This window comes from Phytophthora parasitica, assembly GCF_000247585.1.
Source record: "Phytophthora parasitica INRA-310 unplaced genomic scaffold supercont2.52, whole genome shotgun sequence".
NCBI classification, from domain to species: domain Eukaryota; phylum Oomycota; class Peronosporomycetes; order Peronosporales; family Peronosporaceae; genus Phytophthora; species Phytophthora nicotianae.
The window spans coordinates 375329-390795 of record NW_008649038.1 but is presented as its reverse complement, the minus strand read 5'-3'; the positions used below and the strand labels follow the sequence as shown (position 1 = coordinate 390795).

Genomic DNA, 15467 nt, shown 5'->3' with positions numbered 1-15467 from the left:
CAGTGGAACTGTTGCTGGCCGAAGAGCTGTGTTCCAAGGACGAGTTGTTGTCGCTCTTTAGGGTGTCTCTTCGATTCTGATCTGTCAGTGGTCCACATTATAATTGGTTTCAGGTCCCTGCATTGAGACTTGGTCCCTACTTTGGGAATATTAGCCAAATGTGGTCCCTGTTTTGGGACAAGCCCGACGTGAAACCACGTTTAAGGCCGACACACGTACTGGCAAATGTTTCGCCGGGGCGGGTTGGTCGAGTTTAAAGACAACCCGTGTGGAGCTAGGTAAGGCAAGGCGGTCCATATGCGGCCAGTTGCAATCCCGAACTCTGAGCAATTTCGTTGGGCTTGAAGTGGAGCCGATATACTCCTCCGTGAATTCTATGACGCTAATCTGACCGACAGTTTCGACTGAATTACGCCATGGACTGACAGCCAACTTTCAATCCAACGTTGATCTAGGACTGTGATAAATCATTCCGCGTCGTCAGACGGTCGAAATCGGCAATAATTAGTGGCACATGAGAAACTTGGCGGGCAAATGCCATGCAACCATGTGAAGCCCGACGGGATCACGTACGCCGGACTACAAACGACTTCATGCAGATGGCGTTGAATAACTCCGATGGTCATAACCACTGGAAGAAGCGAGTCGCCACGAGTTTCATCAGAGTTATGGAATCCGCCGCTCTTGTCTTGCAGAAAATCATCTCCAGGAGATTTCGAGCATTGTAATACCCCCCCCCCCCCCCCTAGCCATATCGGGGTCTAGTTGGTAGTTGAGGGTACTTTGAGTAGCCACCCACACGACAACACAGCACCGATACACTTTGGCCGGGTTGTAGCCCAGCGGACACCGGAGATTTTCCTCAAAGAAGTCAATCAGATTGCGGTGCTTCGGACCCAAGTCATGTCTCACTGCAACATTTGAGTCACCCTACTGTAGACTGTCCAAAGGTATAACACGGCTGGTGAGTCGTATACATAATATACGGCCAGTGTAGTCCACCTTGCGAATGCCACTCGTCGGTTCATCAAGAGAGATCGATAAGCTTCGCGCCGATCGTGCTTCTTCTGTTCCACGGAGCTGCCGCAGATGATCTGGGCGACTATGTCTGCGAGGTGGAGCAATTTAGTCGCCTCGCTCTCCAGGTTGTACTCCGTGGTGACCGGGATCGAGGCGTCGCGACAGGAATAAGCTGAAAGTCATAGCCTCACGGATGGTAGCAGCTTCCGAGCGCAAGTCCATTTGCTGGCTTCGTAGCCATTCAGTATATTACTACGCGCCATTTTTCCACCAGTCTTTTATCCAGCAACCCACTAACGTCACCTTTCCGGCACGTGAAGAGCCCCGTCAGAGCAATAATTGACACTGCGTATCCGTTGATGCCCTTTAACAATCCAAGCGACTGCTTTAAATCCGTATGATCTGGAACCCAGTCATGTAAATCCTGGAATGCCTTCGTCACCAACTTGAATATTTTATCTTAATCCTCAACAGGTACACGTAGATCGACGGCGACGTTGTCTTCGACCATTGTGTTGGAACCTCAATCAATACAAAAGGGATCATCTTTGACAGTCTTGACGGAAATACCCGCATTCTCAGCGATTTCGTAGGTAACGAATTCGAGATCAAGTTGAGACAGGAACATGGACACCACGTAGATCGCGATAAATGATGCCGTGCTCGACTCACTCCTTCTGGGTGTCGTAATCGAAGATAAGGAGTATTCACTCACTGTGTGACCGTTGTGTTGCGCGCCATAGTCCACTCCGTTGTAGACACACCCGTTTAGTTTACTGGATCAATAATACTGGTTGATGGTCAGGGGTAATCTGGAATTTGGCTTCGAATTACGCCAAAACCAGCGAAAATGATGAACACAAGGCAGACGGGCTCTCCTGTAATATCAGCCCGCTTTCTGAAATGTTTTAGATTAAGAAATAAGAAAAAAAACAGAACTGAATTACTCGTTTCTGATAATGGCAACAACGAGCGCTCCCATGTACTTGGCCACACATTAGTTTTGGTGGGAAGAACCACGATCGCCACATATACTCATCCAGGTACTCGTCAAGTCGCTTCTTAGTCATGCCGCGCATGGACTTGATGTGCCTCTTGATTCGGGTCTCCCACAGCCCCTCAATAGTGTTCGTGTGGGTTCCAGTGATGGGGTCCACGAAATTAAGGCTGTGGTTGACCCAGCTGTGAGTATATTCCATGTTCAGCAGCATTCTGTTAGTTTCCAGCGTATGCAGTTTATTCCCACGCTCACACACGTAAGTAGCGAACATGTCGGACATAATTTTGGTTCTACAAAAAATACAAATTCGTAATTTAAATTTGAAATTACCAGGAATTGTACAAATGAAATAAAAAAACTTACCGAGGTTTAATAAACTGTTTGATTATTGGGAGAAGCGTGTCTTTCGTGCGCTTGTCGTAGACGACTCGGCCAAACCAACGGCCTGTAACTCGCTCAACACCTCCAAATAACCAGAACTCTTGGTAATGCTTACCACGATTGTACTTGCGCTTCTTGGCCAGACTGGTCTCATCAATCTCAACGATATGTCCGTCGCCTCCAATCTACAACATAGAAGCAACTTTAAGCAACTTTAACATGGTACTGCAACATTGAGCAACATAACGCATTCTTTACCTTGAATTCTGCCTTGAGAAGCTCTTTCGAACAGGTGGATCGACAGAACGCGTACCAAGTGTGCACAGTTCTCGCGCAGACATCGGCCAGCTTACCTGCCTGGTCATGGGGAAGCTGCATGCACCATGCTAGCAGTAGACGCACAGCTCGGTGAAGTCCCACCTTGGCTTCACTGAAGAAGGAGCTGGACAGCATGCTCCGAGTAACCTCTTTGCCTTCTTTGTGGTTGGTGCGGCGGTAGCAGCGCCAGCGTAGCCTCTTGAGTGAGGGTTTCATCGGGCCGTTGCACTGGGGGCACAGCTTAATCTTGTCTATAAGCTCTACCTCCATGCACCACCGCGCGCACGTCTCCTCGTCGCACGTCACCTCCATCACCTTGGTAACGGCGAATAGAGTTTTGTCTGAGAGATGGTACTGGTAGGGCGACGGTGACTGGACGGCGGCCATGGTGGTCTTCAATTTGGTGGGAGTTGTGGCTGGGAGCTTGTGTGCTTGATGAAGCGAATTTGTTTGTGACTATGTTTGAGGCTGTGCGGAGCGGGCGTGTTTTTCATTCACATACAAATATTAAGTAGTATATTTTGTAGCGCGCGTCGATTTTCGCGCCAAAAGCGGGCTCATTATGCAAGTTGGACACCACATCACCCCTACATAAATTGTGTTTTACAAATTCTTTTTCGTATTTCTTAATTTAAAACATTTCAGAAAGCGGGCTGATATTACAGGAGAGCCGGCAGACGCCATGCTCGTAGGGATCACGACGTTCGCATTAAGTAAACTCCAGTGAGGAAAGCAGAACCGCATACCCGTGGACCATGGGAGCTCGCCAAAAAGACCACAACCTTGAAAATGACAAATAAGCTCGCCCCGTCGAGATTTAACACACGATGGGACCAAAGATAGTGGTCTCAGCCAGCGCCAAGGGGGTCTGGGTCCATGATGCTAGTCCAATGCATGTAGCACATCCGCGGCCGACTAAAACATACCACTAACTCATTCGTACTACGAAGCTGTTTGGTTGGAACAAACACCTCGTCGAGATGCTGTTGCTTTGAACCCAGATCCAACAAATAGTCGGCAATATCGCGCTGAGGCGGACACGAGAAGCCAAGAGACTCGAAGTACTCCTCCACCTTTAATACCTACTATATGCTACGAAAATTCAGGCTCAGTCAAGAGTATTTGGAGCCCGCGCTAAAAAGTTGTCGTTTGCTGGCCGACGAGTCGAAAGATGATCGTATCTTTCACCCACGGGTACACCTTAATGATGACAATGCTGGTGCAAGGCAGTTCGACGTCAAAGTCACCATTGGTAGTTTTGGACAAAGCGCGCTTACCTACGAATAGATATTTCCTTCAGTAATGAAAGAGACGCTCCTTGAATCTACCTAACAGCTCGACGTTTGAAAATGCAAGCTAGGATGACCACTTTCTTTCGAGCAATCCAGAAAGAATCGCTGCTTCTTATATGGTACATGGTAGTGTACTTACATCGGTCGATTCCCGAGCATCATCAATGCATAGCTCCCTTGCACGGTGACGTCTTCCCCTTGGGCCAAATGCACAAACAGAGGTACCGGATATAGTAGTGCAGTAGCGAGGGCAGCAGCTAAAATCTAGCATAAACAACGCGTACGTACTGTATTGCACTTTCGTAACAACAGCACTGCAACGTACCCATCACAGTTCGTAAATTATGGACGAACGATTGTTTTTAACCGCCACAAAGCATCACATGCACATGCATGGTGCTGCCAGCTACTAGGCACTATCGATCGAAGACCCAGGCATGCTACAGTATGCACTACATTACTACTTAAGTACTTATGCAGAACGTCGAGGCTTCGTTTATGTCAATGCGAGGACTGGAGTCGTTTCATGCCCCGTTTCATTCACTTGCTCGAACGTTCAGACCCGATTTCGCCTCAATTTCGTTATCGTTTATGCTAATCATCCGAAAAGAGCAAAGCAAGTCCATTTCGATGTCAATTGTCCATGTTGTTGATGCTCCAAAACGTACATCGGCAACAAGATTGTGCCAAACCAGTGCGGGATTCACGCCGATCTAATGCTGCACCACGTATTGCTGCCAAACCAACCATGCTGTCATTCTCGATTTTGACTCGACCCAGCCACCTCAACGACAGAAACAGGCATGGCTAAGCGGTTCGGCCTCGAATCGGGTGCTGCCCTCATGGCCGAGGGCTCAGAAGTACTGAACAACCACATCGTGAGCAAGATGGAGGTGGCACTGGGCAGAGAACTGCCGCAAATGGACGTGCGCTTCAAGAACCTTTCGCTCTCAGCTGATATCGTCGTGGTCGACGACGACGGCTCCAAGTACGAACTCCCGACACTACCTAACACCGTCAAGAAAGCCTTTGTTGGACCCAAGAAGAGAACAGTACGCAAGGAGATCCTCAAAAACATCAGTGGCGTCTTTCAACCGGGCAAACTCACGTTGCTACTGGGTCAGCCTGGGTCGGGTAAATCCGCTCTCATGAAGGTTCTCAGTGGCCGGTTCCCCATGGCCAAGAACATCACACTTGAAGGTGACGTCACCTTTAACAGTGTCAAGCGTGAGCGAATCCTCAAGACGCTGCCTCAATTCGCTGCCTACGTGAACCAGCGTGACAAGCACTTCCCCACTCTGACCGTCAAGGAGACGCTGCAGTTCGCCCACACCTTCTGTGGTGGCGAAATGGCACGTCGTGGCGAGGAGCTGCTCTCCAAAGGTTCACAGCAGCAGAACCTCGAAGCGCTTGAGCTAGCCAAGTCCGTGTTCGACAACTTTCCCGAGATTATTCTCCAACAACTCGGACTTAAGATATGCCAGGATACGATCGTCGGTGACGCCATGATGCGCGGTATCTCTGGTGGTGAACGTAAGCGCGTCACCACTGGAGAGATGGAGTTCGGTATGAAGTACGCGTCCTTCATGGACGAGATCAGTACGGGTCTCGACAGTGCGGCTACCTTCGACATCATTACTACGCAACGTAGTATCGCTCACCGTCTTCATAAGAACATTGTGATCGCGCTACTGCAGCCGTCGCCCGAAGTCTTCGCTCTCTTCGACGACGTCATGATCTTGAACGACGGTGAACTCATGTACCACGGTCCTTGCGACCGAGTACAGGGCTACTTCGACGGTCTGGGCTTCGCCTGTCCCGTCGGCCGTGACATTGCCGACTACCTACTTGACCTGGGAACGCAGGAGCAGTACCGGTACCAGACACGGGAGGCCCCGCGTGGCAAACACCCACGTTCTCCTAAGGAGTTCTCTGAGGTCTTTAAGCAGTCTGACATCCACATGGACATGCTCAATGCACTGGACGCTCCTCATGAGCCGAAACTACTTGCAACTATCGAGAAACACATGAACCCAACTCCGGAATTCCACCAGGGTTTCCTCGAGAGTACGATGACGCTATTCCGTCGCCAACTCATGATCACCTACCGTAACAAACCGTTCGTCTTCGGTCGATTGCTGATGATTGGCATTATGGGTCTGCTCTACTGCTCGACGTTCTACAAGTTCGATCCTACCCAAGTGTCGGTGGTCATGGGTGTGATCTTCTCGTCCATTATGTTCCTGTCCATGGGACAGTCGTCTCAGGTCCCAACGTATCTAGCAGAACGTGACATCTTCTACAAGCAACGCGGTGCTAATTTCTACCGAACGGCGTCCTATGTGCTGGCCCAATCGGTCGGCCAGATCCCGCTGGCTATTGCTGAGACCCTTATTTTCGGGTCGCTGGTGTACTGGATCTGTAGCTTTGAAGCTGATTTATGGCGGTTCGTCATCTTCCTCGTTATCCTGTTAGTCATGAACCTGGCGATGGGCATGTGGTTCTTCTTCCTGTCAGCTGTATGTCCTAATGGCAACATCGCGTCTCCAGTGAGCCAGGTCTCCATCTTGGTTATGGTTATCTTCGCTGGTTTCATCGTCACTGCCGGTACCATTCCTGACTGGTTGATCTGGTTGCACTGGATCAGTCCCATGTCGTGGGCTCTGCGTGCTCTGTCGATCAACCAGTACCGAGCGGACAGCTTCAATGTGTGTGTGTACGGCGGGGTTGACTACTGTACCGAGTACAACGGGCTGACCATGGGCGAGTACTATCTGCAGATGTTCGACATCCAGACGGACACGGCGTGGGTGGCGTACGGCGTCATCTACGCGTGTGCAGTGTACGTGGTGTTCTTGCTGCTGTCGTTTCTTGCACTAGAGTACATTCGCTACGAAACCCCTGAGAACGTGGACGTGTCGGAAGGCCAAGCGGACGATGACACGTACGCGTTGCTGGAGACACCGAAGAACTCGACCAAGAAACCCTCGGATGAAGACGTCGTTCTTGAGCTTCCGCGTCACGAGAAGAACTTTGTGCCTGTGACGGTGGCCTTCCAGGATCTCCACTACTTTGTGCCCAACCCCAAGAATCCCAAGGAACAGCTCGAGCTCTTGAAGGGTATCGACGGATATGCCTTGCCTGGATCGATGACGGCTCTCATGGGCTCATCGGGTGCGGGTAAGACGACGTTGATGGACGTGATTGCTGCTCGTAAAACAGGCGGCAAGATCACCGGTAAGATCCTGCTGAATGGCTACGAAGCCAGCGACCTCGCTATCCGTCGTTGCACGGGCTACTGCGAGCAGATGGACGTACACTCGGAGGCTGCTACCATTCGTGAGGCCCTCACGTTCAGTTCGTTCCTACGTCAGGACGCCTCAATCTCGGATGCTAAGAAAATCGACTCGGTGAATGAATGTATCGAGCTGCTCGGTCTGGAAGATATCGCCGACCAGATCATCCGTGGCAGCTCCGTGGAACAGATGAAGCGCCTGACGATCGGTGTGGAGCTTGCTGCTCAACCGAGTGTGCTGTTCCTGGACGAACCGACGAGTGGGTTGGACGCTCGCTCTGCTAAGTTGATCATGGATGGCGTCCGCAAAGTGGCCGACTCTGGCCGTACCATTATCTGTACGATCCACCAGCCGTCATCCGAAGTGTTCTACCTGTTCGACAGCCTATTGTTGCTGAAGCGTGGTGGTGAGACGGTGTTCTACGGTAACCTGGGCGAAAACTGCCGCAACTTGATTGACTACTTTGAGAACATCGCGGGTGTGTCTCCACTACCGGTGGGTTACAACCCGGCCACATGGATGCTCGAGTGTATTGGTGCAGGTGTGAGCAACTCGGCCGCCGACAACATGGACTTTGTGAGTTACTTCAAGAACAGCCCGTTGTGTGTAAAGCTTCAGGCAGATTTGGCCAAGGAAGGCGTGACGACCCCGTCGCCCGAGTATCCGGAGCTGGTGTTCGGAAAGAAACGTGCGGCCAGCTCGGTCACACAGATGAAGTTTTTGGTCCAGCGCTTCTACGACATGTACTGGCGCACACCCTCGTACAACTTAACGCGTCTGGTGATTTCAGTGTTCCTCTCGCTGCTGTTCGGTGTCATCTTCGTCGGAGTGGACTACGCGTCGTACACGGGCTTGAACTCAGGCGTCGGTATGGTCTTCATGGCCTCACTCTTCAACTCGATGGTCTCGTTCCAGAGCGTTCTACCTTTGGCTTCAGAGGAGCGTGCGTCGTTCTACCGTGAACGCGCGTCGCAGACGTACAACGCCTTCTGGTACTTCATCGGCTCCACGCTGGTTGAGATCCCGTACTGCTTCCTTAGTGCGTTGATCTTCACCGTCATCTATTACCCCATGGTCGGTTTCTCGGGTTTCGCCAACGGTGTTCTCTTCTGGATCAACCTGTCGCTGTTGATCACGATGCAAACGTACTTCGGTCAGTTTTTCTCTTACGCGCTGCCCAGTGAAGAGGTGGCAGCTATCATCGGTGTGCTGGTGAACTCGATCTGTTTCTTGTTCATGGGCTTCAGTCCCCCGGCGTACGCTATCCCGTCCGGTTACGAGTGGTTTTACACGATCTGTCCGCACCGATTCGCGCTCTCGAACCTCGTAAGTCTTGTCTTCGGACAGTGTTCGGACATGCCGACGTGGGACGAAGCTACGCAGTCATACATGAACGTCGGGTCGGAACTTGGATGCCAGCCCATGGCCAACTCGCCGGTCACCGTGGGCCACATCACGGTCAAGGAGTACGCGGAACAGTACTTCGGCATGGACTACAGTGACCACTGGAGGAACTTTGGCATCGTCATCGCATGGATTATCGGCTTCCGTCTCTTGGGTCTGCTGTCGCTGCGTTACATCAACCACCAGAAGAGGTAGAGGAATCGCAAGTTTCCGTTCCTTTGCAGACAGGAGAAAACACGATACTACATGTACTACAAACGTTGAATAATGTCATTTTATCTGCGCTCCGCACAAAATGTAAGGTCTCTATTATACATATGCATGCTTTACTGGCCAAAATGTTGATGATGGCATTACAATATCCAGTGTTAGAGAGATGTCTCGCATGTGCCAGTAATCGGAAACACACAGGTCACGATCGTATGACGTGGTGTGTAGTGGTTTTGCTAGACATTTCCCCCAGATGGAAATGACAACGATTTTGCTCTTGAGAATGAAGTTACGCTCTTGCCTTGTAAGAATTCGTCCGGTAAAGACACTTTACTAACCAGCAGTACTGGTCCAGCACAGGTCCACGAGTAGTACACATGTTGACATGGGCCCGATATCAGCAACTAATAAAAGCTTTACCATTATGCTCAATTAGCGATGTCACTATTAATACTCGAGTGTTTAACATCGGTGCTCGCATCTCGAGAGTGTAGTCAGTTGGTTATGCCCTGCGGGTCTTATCGCTGTCAAATTGCCAAGCAGCGCGCCATCATCGACTTGTCGACGCCAACGTTTTGGTGGATCCATCTCATCGCCGATTTGTTGCTGTCCTTGAAGTAATCTAGCTATCTCGGCCAATCGCTGAGCCTGAAAGCCGATTACTATGGATCGCTGCGGTTTTGGGTAGAGCTCTAATCGATGTAGCAGTTGCACCAGAATGAGCAGGAGAGCTATAGATGAGCATGACCTTCACTTTTAACATCAAGTACTAGTACTGTAGCGTATTGTAGCAGCCATTCGAGTTGATGCGCAGCTTTCGGTTGATGCCCCCGTTTCCGGTTGATGCCTTGTCAAGTTTGTCGTCATCTCTTCATTAACTTCAGTCTTCATTCTCGAATTTCCTGAGCAGCTACCAAGCCGACCAAGGAACGACCAGAAACAATGGAAACCTCTATCCCGGTATCTCCGGCCACCCGCAAGCGGCTTGGGTACGAGTCCGGTGCGGCTTTGATGGCCGAAGGTCCTCAGGTCTTGCACGACCACATGGCCTCCAAGATCACCAAAGCTCTAGGCACGGCCATGCCGCAGATGGAAGTGCGTTTCAGCAACCTGTCGGTCACGGCGGACGTGGTTGTGGTAGACGACGACTCCAAATACGAACTACCAACTATCCCCAACACGTTGAAGAAAACGTTCATCAGTCCCAAGAAGCGCGTAGTCCGTAAGGAGATCCTAAAGGATGTCAGCGGCGTGTTCTCACCTGGCAAGATCACGCTGTTGCTGGGCCAACCCGGTTCGGGCAAGTCGGCTCTGTTGAAGATGCTGAGTGCGCGGTTCCCGATGACCAAGAACATTACGGTGGAGGGCAACATCTCGTTCAACAACGTCGACCGTGAGCAGATCATCAAGACGCTACCGCAGTTTGTAGCGTACGTGAACCAGCGCGACAAGCACTACCCGGTACTGACGGTCAAGGAAACGCTTCTGTACGCGCACCAGTTCTGCGGCGCAGAGCTGTCCGAGCACGGCAAAAAGATGCTGACGCAGGGTACCCCGGAGGAGAACGCTGAGGCTCTGAGAGCCGCGAACGCCCTGTTTGCCCACTACCCCGAGGTGATCATTCAACAGTTAGGGCTCCAGAACTGTCAGGACACTATTGTCGGCGATGCTATGACACGCGGTGTGTCTGGCGGTGAACGCAAGCGTGTGACGACCGGAGAGATGGAGTTCGGCACCAAATACGTGACGCTCATGGACGAGATCAGTACGGGTCTCGACAGTGCAGCCACGTACGATATCATTAACACGCAGCGAAGTGTGGCCCACAAGCTGCGCAAGACCGTCGTTATCGCACTGTTGCAGCCGTCACCGGAGGTGTTCGCGCTGTTCGACGATGTGATGATCCTGAACGAGGGCCAGCTCATGTACCACGGACCCTGCAACAAGGTGGAGGAGTACTTCGAGTCTCTCGGCTTCAAGTGTCCGCCTCAGCGCGATATTGCCGACTATTTGTTGGATCTGGGCACACGCGAGCAGTACCAGTACCAGGTCGAACGTCCGACCAAGCAGCCGCGACGTGCGATCGAGTTCGCCGATGCGTTCCGCGAGTCTCGCATCTACCAGGAGTCATTGTACGCTCTAGAGGCTCCATATGACCCGGAACTTCTGCAAAGTGTCGAGAAGAACATGAAGCCGATGCCCGAATTTAGCCAGACTTTCGTCAACAGCACTCTGACGCTGCTGCGACGTCAACTCACCATCACGTACCGCAACAAGCCGTTCATCTTCGGCCGTGTACTGATGATCGCAGTCATGGGTCTGCTGTTCTGTACGGTCTTCTACGACTTCGACCCGACCGAAGTTTCGGTCGTGCTGGGTGTCGTCTTCTCTTCCGTCATGTTCCTGTCCATGGGTCAGTCGTCGCAGATCCCGACGTACATGGCCGAACGTGAAGTCTTCTATAAGCAGCGAGGAGCCAACTTCTTCCGGACAGCGTCGTACGTGCTGGCCACATCGGCCAGTCAAGTTCCGCTGGCGCTGGTCGAGACGCTTATTTTCGGGTCGCTGGTGTACTGGTTGTGCGGCTTCGAGTCCGAGTTCCAACTGTTCCTGATCTTCGAGTTCGTGCTTTTGCTGATGAACCTGGCCATGGGAATGTGGTTCTTCTTCTTGAGTTCCGTTGGACCGAACGAGAACGTCGTCACGCCTTTGGGTATGGTGTCCGTGCTGGTGTTCATTATCTTCGCCGGCTTCATCGTAACCAAGAGTCAGATCCCGGACTACCTCATCTGGGCTCACTGGATCAGTCCCATGACCTGGAGTATCCGAGCACTGTCTATCAACCAGTACCGGTCGGACAACATGGATGTGTGCGTCTACGACGGTATCGACTACTGTGCGGACTACGGCATGACCATGGGCGTGTACTACCTGGACCTGTTCGGCATCGAGACTGAGAAGTACTGGATCGTGTACGGTATCATCTACTCGCTTGCGATCTACGTTCTCTTCATGGTCATGTCCTTCCTTGGACTGGAATATCTGCGCTACGAAGCTCCTGAAAATGTCGACGTGTCCGAGAAGCCGATCGAAGACGACGAATCGTACGCGATGCTTAAGACCCCCAAGAACGCTAGATCCACGGAGGCGACTGGAGACTACGTTGTGGAGCTGGACAACCGCGAGAAGAACTTCACCCCCGTGACTATGGCGTTCGAGGATCTTCACTACTTTGTGCCGAACCCCAAGAACCCAAGCGAACAGCTTGAGCTTCTTAAGGGTATCAACGGATTCGCTGTGCCTGGTACGATCACTGCACTTATGGGCTCATCGGGTGCAGGCAAGACGACGCTGATGGATGTCATTGCTGGCCGTAAGACTTCGGGTAAGATCACGGGCAAGATCCTGTTGAACGGCTATGAGGCGACCGACCTCGCTATCCGTCGTTGCACGGGCTACTGCGAGCAGATGGACGTACACTCGGAGGCTGCTACCATTCGTGAAGCTTTAACCTTCAGCTCTTTCCTGCGTCAAGACGCGTCAATCCCGGACGCCAAGAAGTACGACTCGGTGAATGAATGTATTGAGCTTCTTGGTCTGGAAGACATCGCCGACCAGATCATCCGTGGCAGCTCAGTTGAACAGATGAAGCGTCTGACGATCGGCGTGGAGCTTGCTGCTCAGCCGAGTGTGATTTTCCTGGATGAACCGACAAGTGGATTGGATGCTCGTTCGGCCAAGATTATCATGGACGGTGTTCGCAAGGTGGCCGACTCAGGCCGTACCATTATCTGTACGATCCACCAGCCGTCATCCGAAGTGTTCTACCTGTTCGACAGTCTGTTGTTGCTCAAGCGTGGTGGTGAGACCGTGTTCTATGGTGAATTGGGCTCGAAGTGCCGCAACCTGATTGACTACTTTGAGGGAATTCCTGGTGTGTCTCCGCTGCCGAAGGGCTACAACCCGGCCACGTGGATGCTCGAGTGCATTGGCGCTGGCGTAGGCAACACGGCTGCGGACAGTACCGATTTCGTTGACTACTTCCGGAACAGTTCACTGAACCGTGCACTGGTGGCCAACATGGCTAAGGAAGGTATCACTGTGCCGTCGCCGGATCTTCCAGAGATGGTATACACAGAGAAGCGTGCGGCCGATTCCAAGACGCAGATGAAGTTTGTGGTGTGGCGTTTTATTCAAATGTACTGGCGTACGCCCAGCTACACTCTGACACGCATGTACCTGGCGCTGTTCCTGGCTGTGGTTTTCGGTCTTATCTTCGTGGACGTGGACTATGCTTCCTACTCTGGTCTCAACTCGGGCGTCGGTATGGTGTTTGTCGCTGCGCTCTTCCAGGCTATGATGACTTTCCAGAGTGTCCTCCCGTTGGCCTGTTCCGAGCGTGCTTCGTACTACCGTGAGCGCGCGGCCCAAACATACAACGCGTTGTGGTACTTCGTTGGATCGACGCTGGCTGAGATCCCGTACTGCTTCATCAGTGGAGCCCTCTTTACTGTCGTTTACTACCCCTTTGTTGGCTTTACGGGTTTTGGAACGGGCGTGCTTTTCTGGCTGGCGATTTCGCTCATGGTGCTCATGCAAGTGTACATGGGTATGATGTTCGCCTACGCGATGCCAAGCGAAGAAGTTGCGGCCATTATCGGTTTACTTTTCAACGCTATTTTCATGATGTTTATGGGCTTCAGCCCTCCAGCGTACTCCATTCCATCGGGCTACACGTGGTTGTACAAGATCTCGCCTCTGAGATTCCCGCTATCGATCATGGAGGCTCTGGTTTTCGCCGACTGCGACGAATTGCCGACCTGGAACAACGCCACGCAGTCATACGAGAACGTTGGCTCCCAGTTAGGCTGCCAACCAATGGCAGACTCGCCTGCGACGGTCGGCCACATCACGATCAAGGAGTACACGGAGCAATATTTTGGTTTCGAGCATGACGACATCACCCGCTACTTTTTCGTGGTCATCGGGTGCATCATTCTGTTCCGCATCCTCGGACTCATTGCGCTGCGCTACATCAACCACCAGAAGCGGTAAGCGATCGACAGGGTCAGGTGCAGTCGGCCTGCATTTCAAAGTTTTTTTTTCATACCTACAAAATACACTTTTTTTTCTGCATCTTATTCCAATGATATTTTGTTTACCGACGGTTCGAGGCACCGTATCATGAACAAAACGAAGGATTCAGCTCGATTCAAGACAAAGTGGCCATAAACTCCTATCCTGATACAGAGCTAGCTGGAAACTCTGGATTCAAAGCGGTCAGCCAACTGCGGTATTACGGGGTAACGAGCAAAGAGTGCTTCGCCTACGTTGATGGCATGGATTCACTCGATCGATCGCAGGATCGAAACGATCTGAAGTCTGAAGGAGCATCATCTCGATTGTGGCAGGCTTTTTGGAATTGGGCCACCTGGTCAGTGTGTCAGCGGGGTTTGCCATCAACAACGTGCTACCCGGCCATGCGCCCCTCGTTTTTGTTATGTTCTGGACTGTTGGCTCCTCCATCCTCTGCATAGTTTCAGGCGTAAATCGCCCTCTATATCGCGATGACCGGAGCCATTACAGCTCATGTGGTGCTGGCCATAATCGACAAATCCACTAGCAGCTTGCCTCGCGTGACGAGCTTCTGATCACAAGAGTAACAACTGCTCCACACGCGATTGGGTCAAAGGCAAACGAACTAGTGCATGTACATGAGTTTGCTTCGTGATGGCTTTCGTGCAACAGCGACCTTGTTCCGAGTTTAGAGAGGTACAACATATCCAAATGCGGTCACCACAGATTCGGCAACATTACCGGTACCTGCGATATTTTCGATGATGGCAACTCGCTTCTATTTTCGGCGCCAGAGTAAGCCCTACACCTAGCTTGATGATGGCGCTGTTGCCTTATTTCTGGCAAAAATATCAATTTGCCACATCTAACGACTAACAGACTCTGGCTTGAAACTGAAGTTTCCATGCCAGAAATGAGCCCATCTCGCCACGCATTACCGCCAAAAACGTCAATTCGCCTAGCGATACACCCGCAAACAGCTGTGACTTGCTTATGGCCACATCAACATGTCCAAGCAGCACCGTTTACCCGCTCTACGCTAACATCATCAATTGCCCCCGTACAATGCTGCACACGCTGTGTCTGTTCGTCCACCCCCTCGTTTGACAGTTCCTCTCCGCTGCCAGTCTCACTCACTTTCCATTCTTCTGCTCAGCACCCAAGCAGCTCAGCAGCACTCGACATGGAACTCTCGACACAGCCGTCGCCGACCACGGCCAAGAAGCTCGGCCTTGAGTCCGGCCAGGCCCTCATGGCCGAGGGTCCGCAGGTCCTGCACGAGTATGTGGCCTCCAAGATTGGCGCCGCTATGGGCCGCGCCATGCCACAGATGGACGTTCGCTTCAGCAACCTGTCAGTCAGCGCCGACATCGTGGTGGTGGACGACCCGGGTGTCAAGCACGAGCTGCCGACCATCCCGAACACCATGAAGAAGGCGTTTGTAGGCCCCAAGAAGCGCGTCGTGCGCAA

At 51.9% G+C, this 15467-nt stretch overlaps 5 protein-coding genes across 5 annotated transcripts; 3 read left to right on the top strand and 2 right to left on the bottom strand.

Annotated features, from left to right (window-relative positions):
• Positions 1-1543: 1543 nt before the first annotated feature.
• On the bottom strand, positions 1544-3106 carry PPTG_16390 (hypothetical protein; the record flags this gene model as incomplete). The annotated part of the gene is made up of 4 exons (XM_008913234.1): positions 1544-1796; positions 2056-2310; positions 2384-2586; positions 2660-3106. The coding sequence occupies 4 exons, from the start codon at positions 3104-3106 to the stop codon at positions 1544-1546; spliced, it is 1158 nt and encodes a 385-aa protein (XP_008911482.1).
• A 581-nt stretch (positions 3107-3687) lies between these two features.
• PPTG_23825 (hypothetical protein) lies at positions 3688-4340 on the bottom strand (the record flags this gene model as incomplete). Its single annotated transcript, XM_008913233.1, has 2 exons — positions 3688-3996; positions 4337-4340. 2 exons carry the CDS (start codon positions 4338-4340, stop codon positions 3854-3856), a joined length of 147 nt encoding a protein of 48 aa, XP_008911481.1. The 3' UTR covers positions 3688-3853.
• A 375-nt stretch (positions 4341-4715) lies between these two features.
• On the top strand, positions 4716-9216 carry PPTG_16389 (hypothetical protein). Its single transcript, XM_008913232.1, has one exon. The coding sequence runs from the start codon at positions 4815-4817 to the stop codon at positions 8904-8906; it is 4092 nt and encodes a 1363-aa protein (XP_008911480.1). The 5' UTR covers positions 4716-4814; the 3' UTR covers positions 8907-9216.
• A 647-nt stretch (positions 9217-9863) lies between these two features.
• Positions 9864-13976, top strand: PPTG_16388 (hypothetical protein; the record flags this gene model as incomplete). The annotated part of the gene is made up of 1 exon (XM_008913231.1): positions 9864-13976. The coding sequence occupies one exon, from the start codon at positions 9864-9866 to the stop codon at positions 13974-13976; it is 4113 nt and encodes a 1370-aa protein (XP_008911479.1).
• Positions 13977-15119: 1143 nt separating this feature from the next.
• PPTG_23824 (hypothetical protein) lies at positions 15120-15427 on the top strand (the record flags this gene model as incomplete). Its single annotated transcript, XM_008913230.1, has 1 exon — positions 15120-15427. Exon 1 carries the CDS (start codon positions 15281-15283, stop codon positions 15425-15427), a length of 147 nt encoding a protein of 48 aa, XP_008911478.1. The 5' UTR covers positions 15120-15280.
• Between the last annotated feature and the right edge of the window lie 40 nt (positions 15428-15467).

Bases quoted from the DNA above. Each gene is read 5' to 3' on its own strand.
- PPTG_16389 (XM_008913232.1), top strand. From the start codon at position 4,815: ATGGCTAAGCGGTTCGGCCTCGAATCGGGTGCTGCCCTCATGGCCGAG.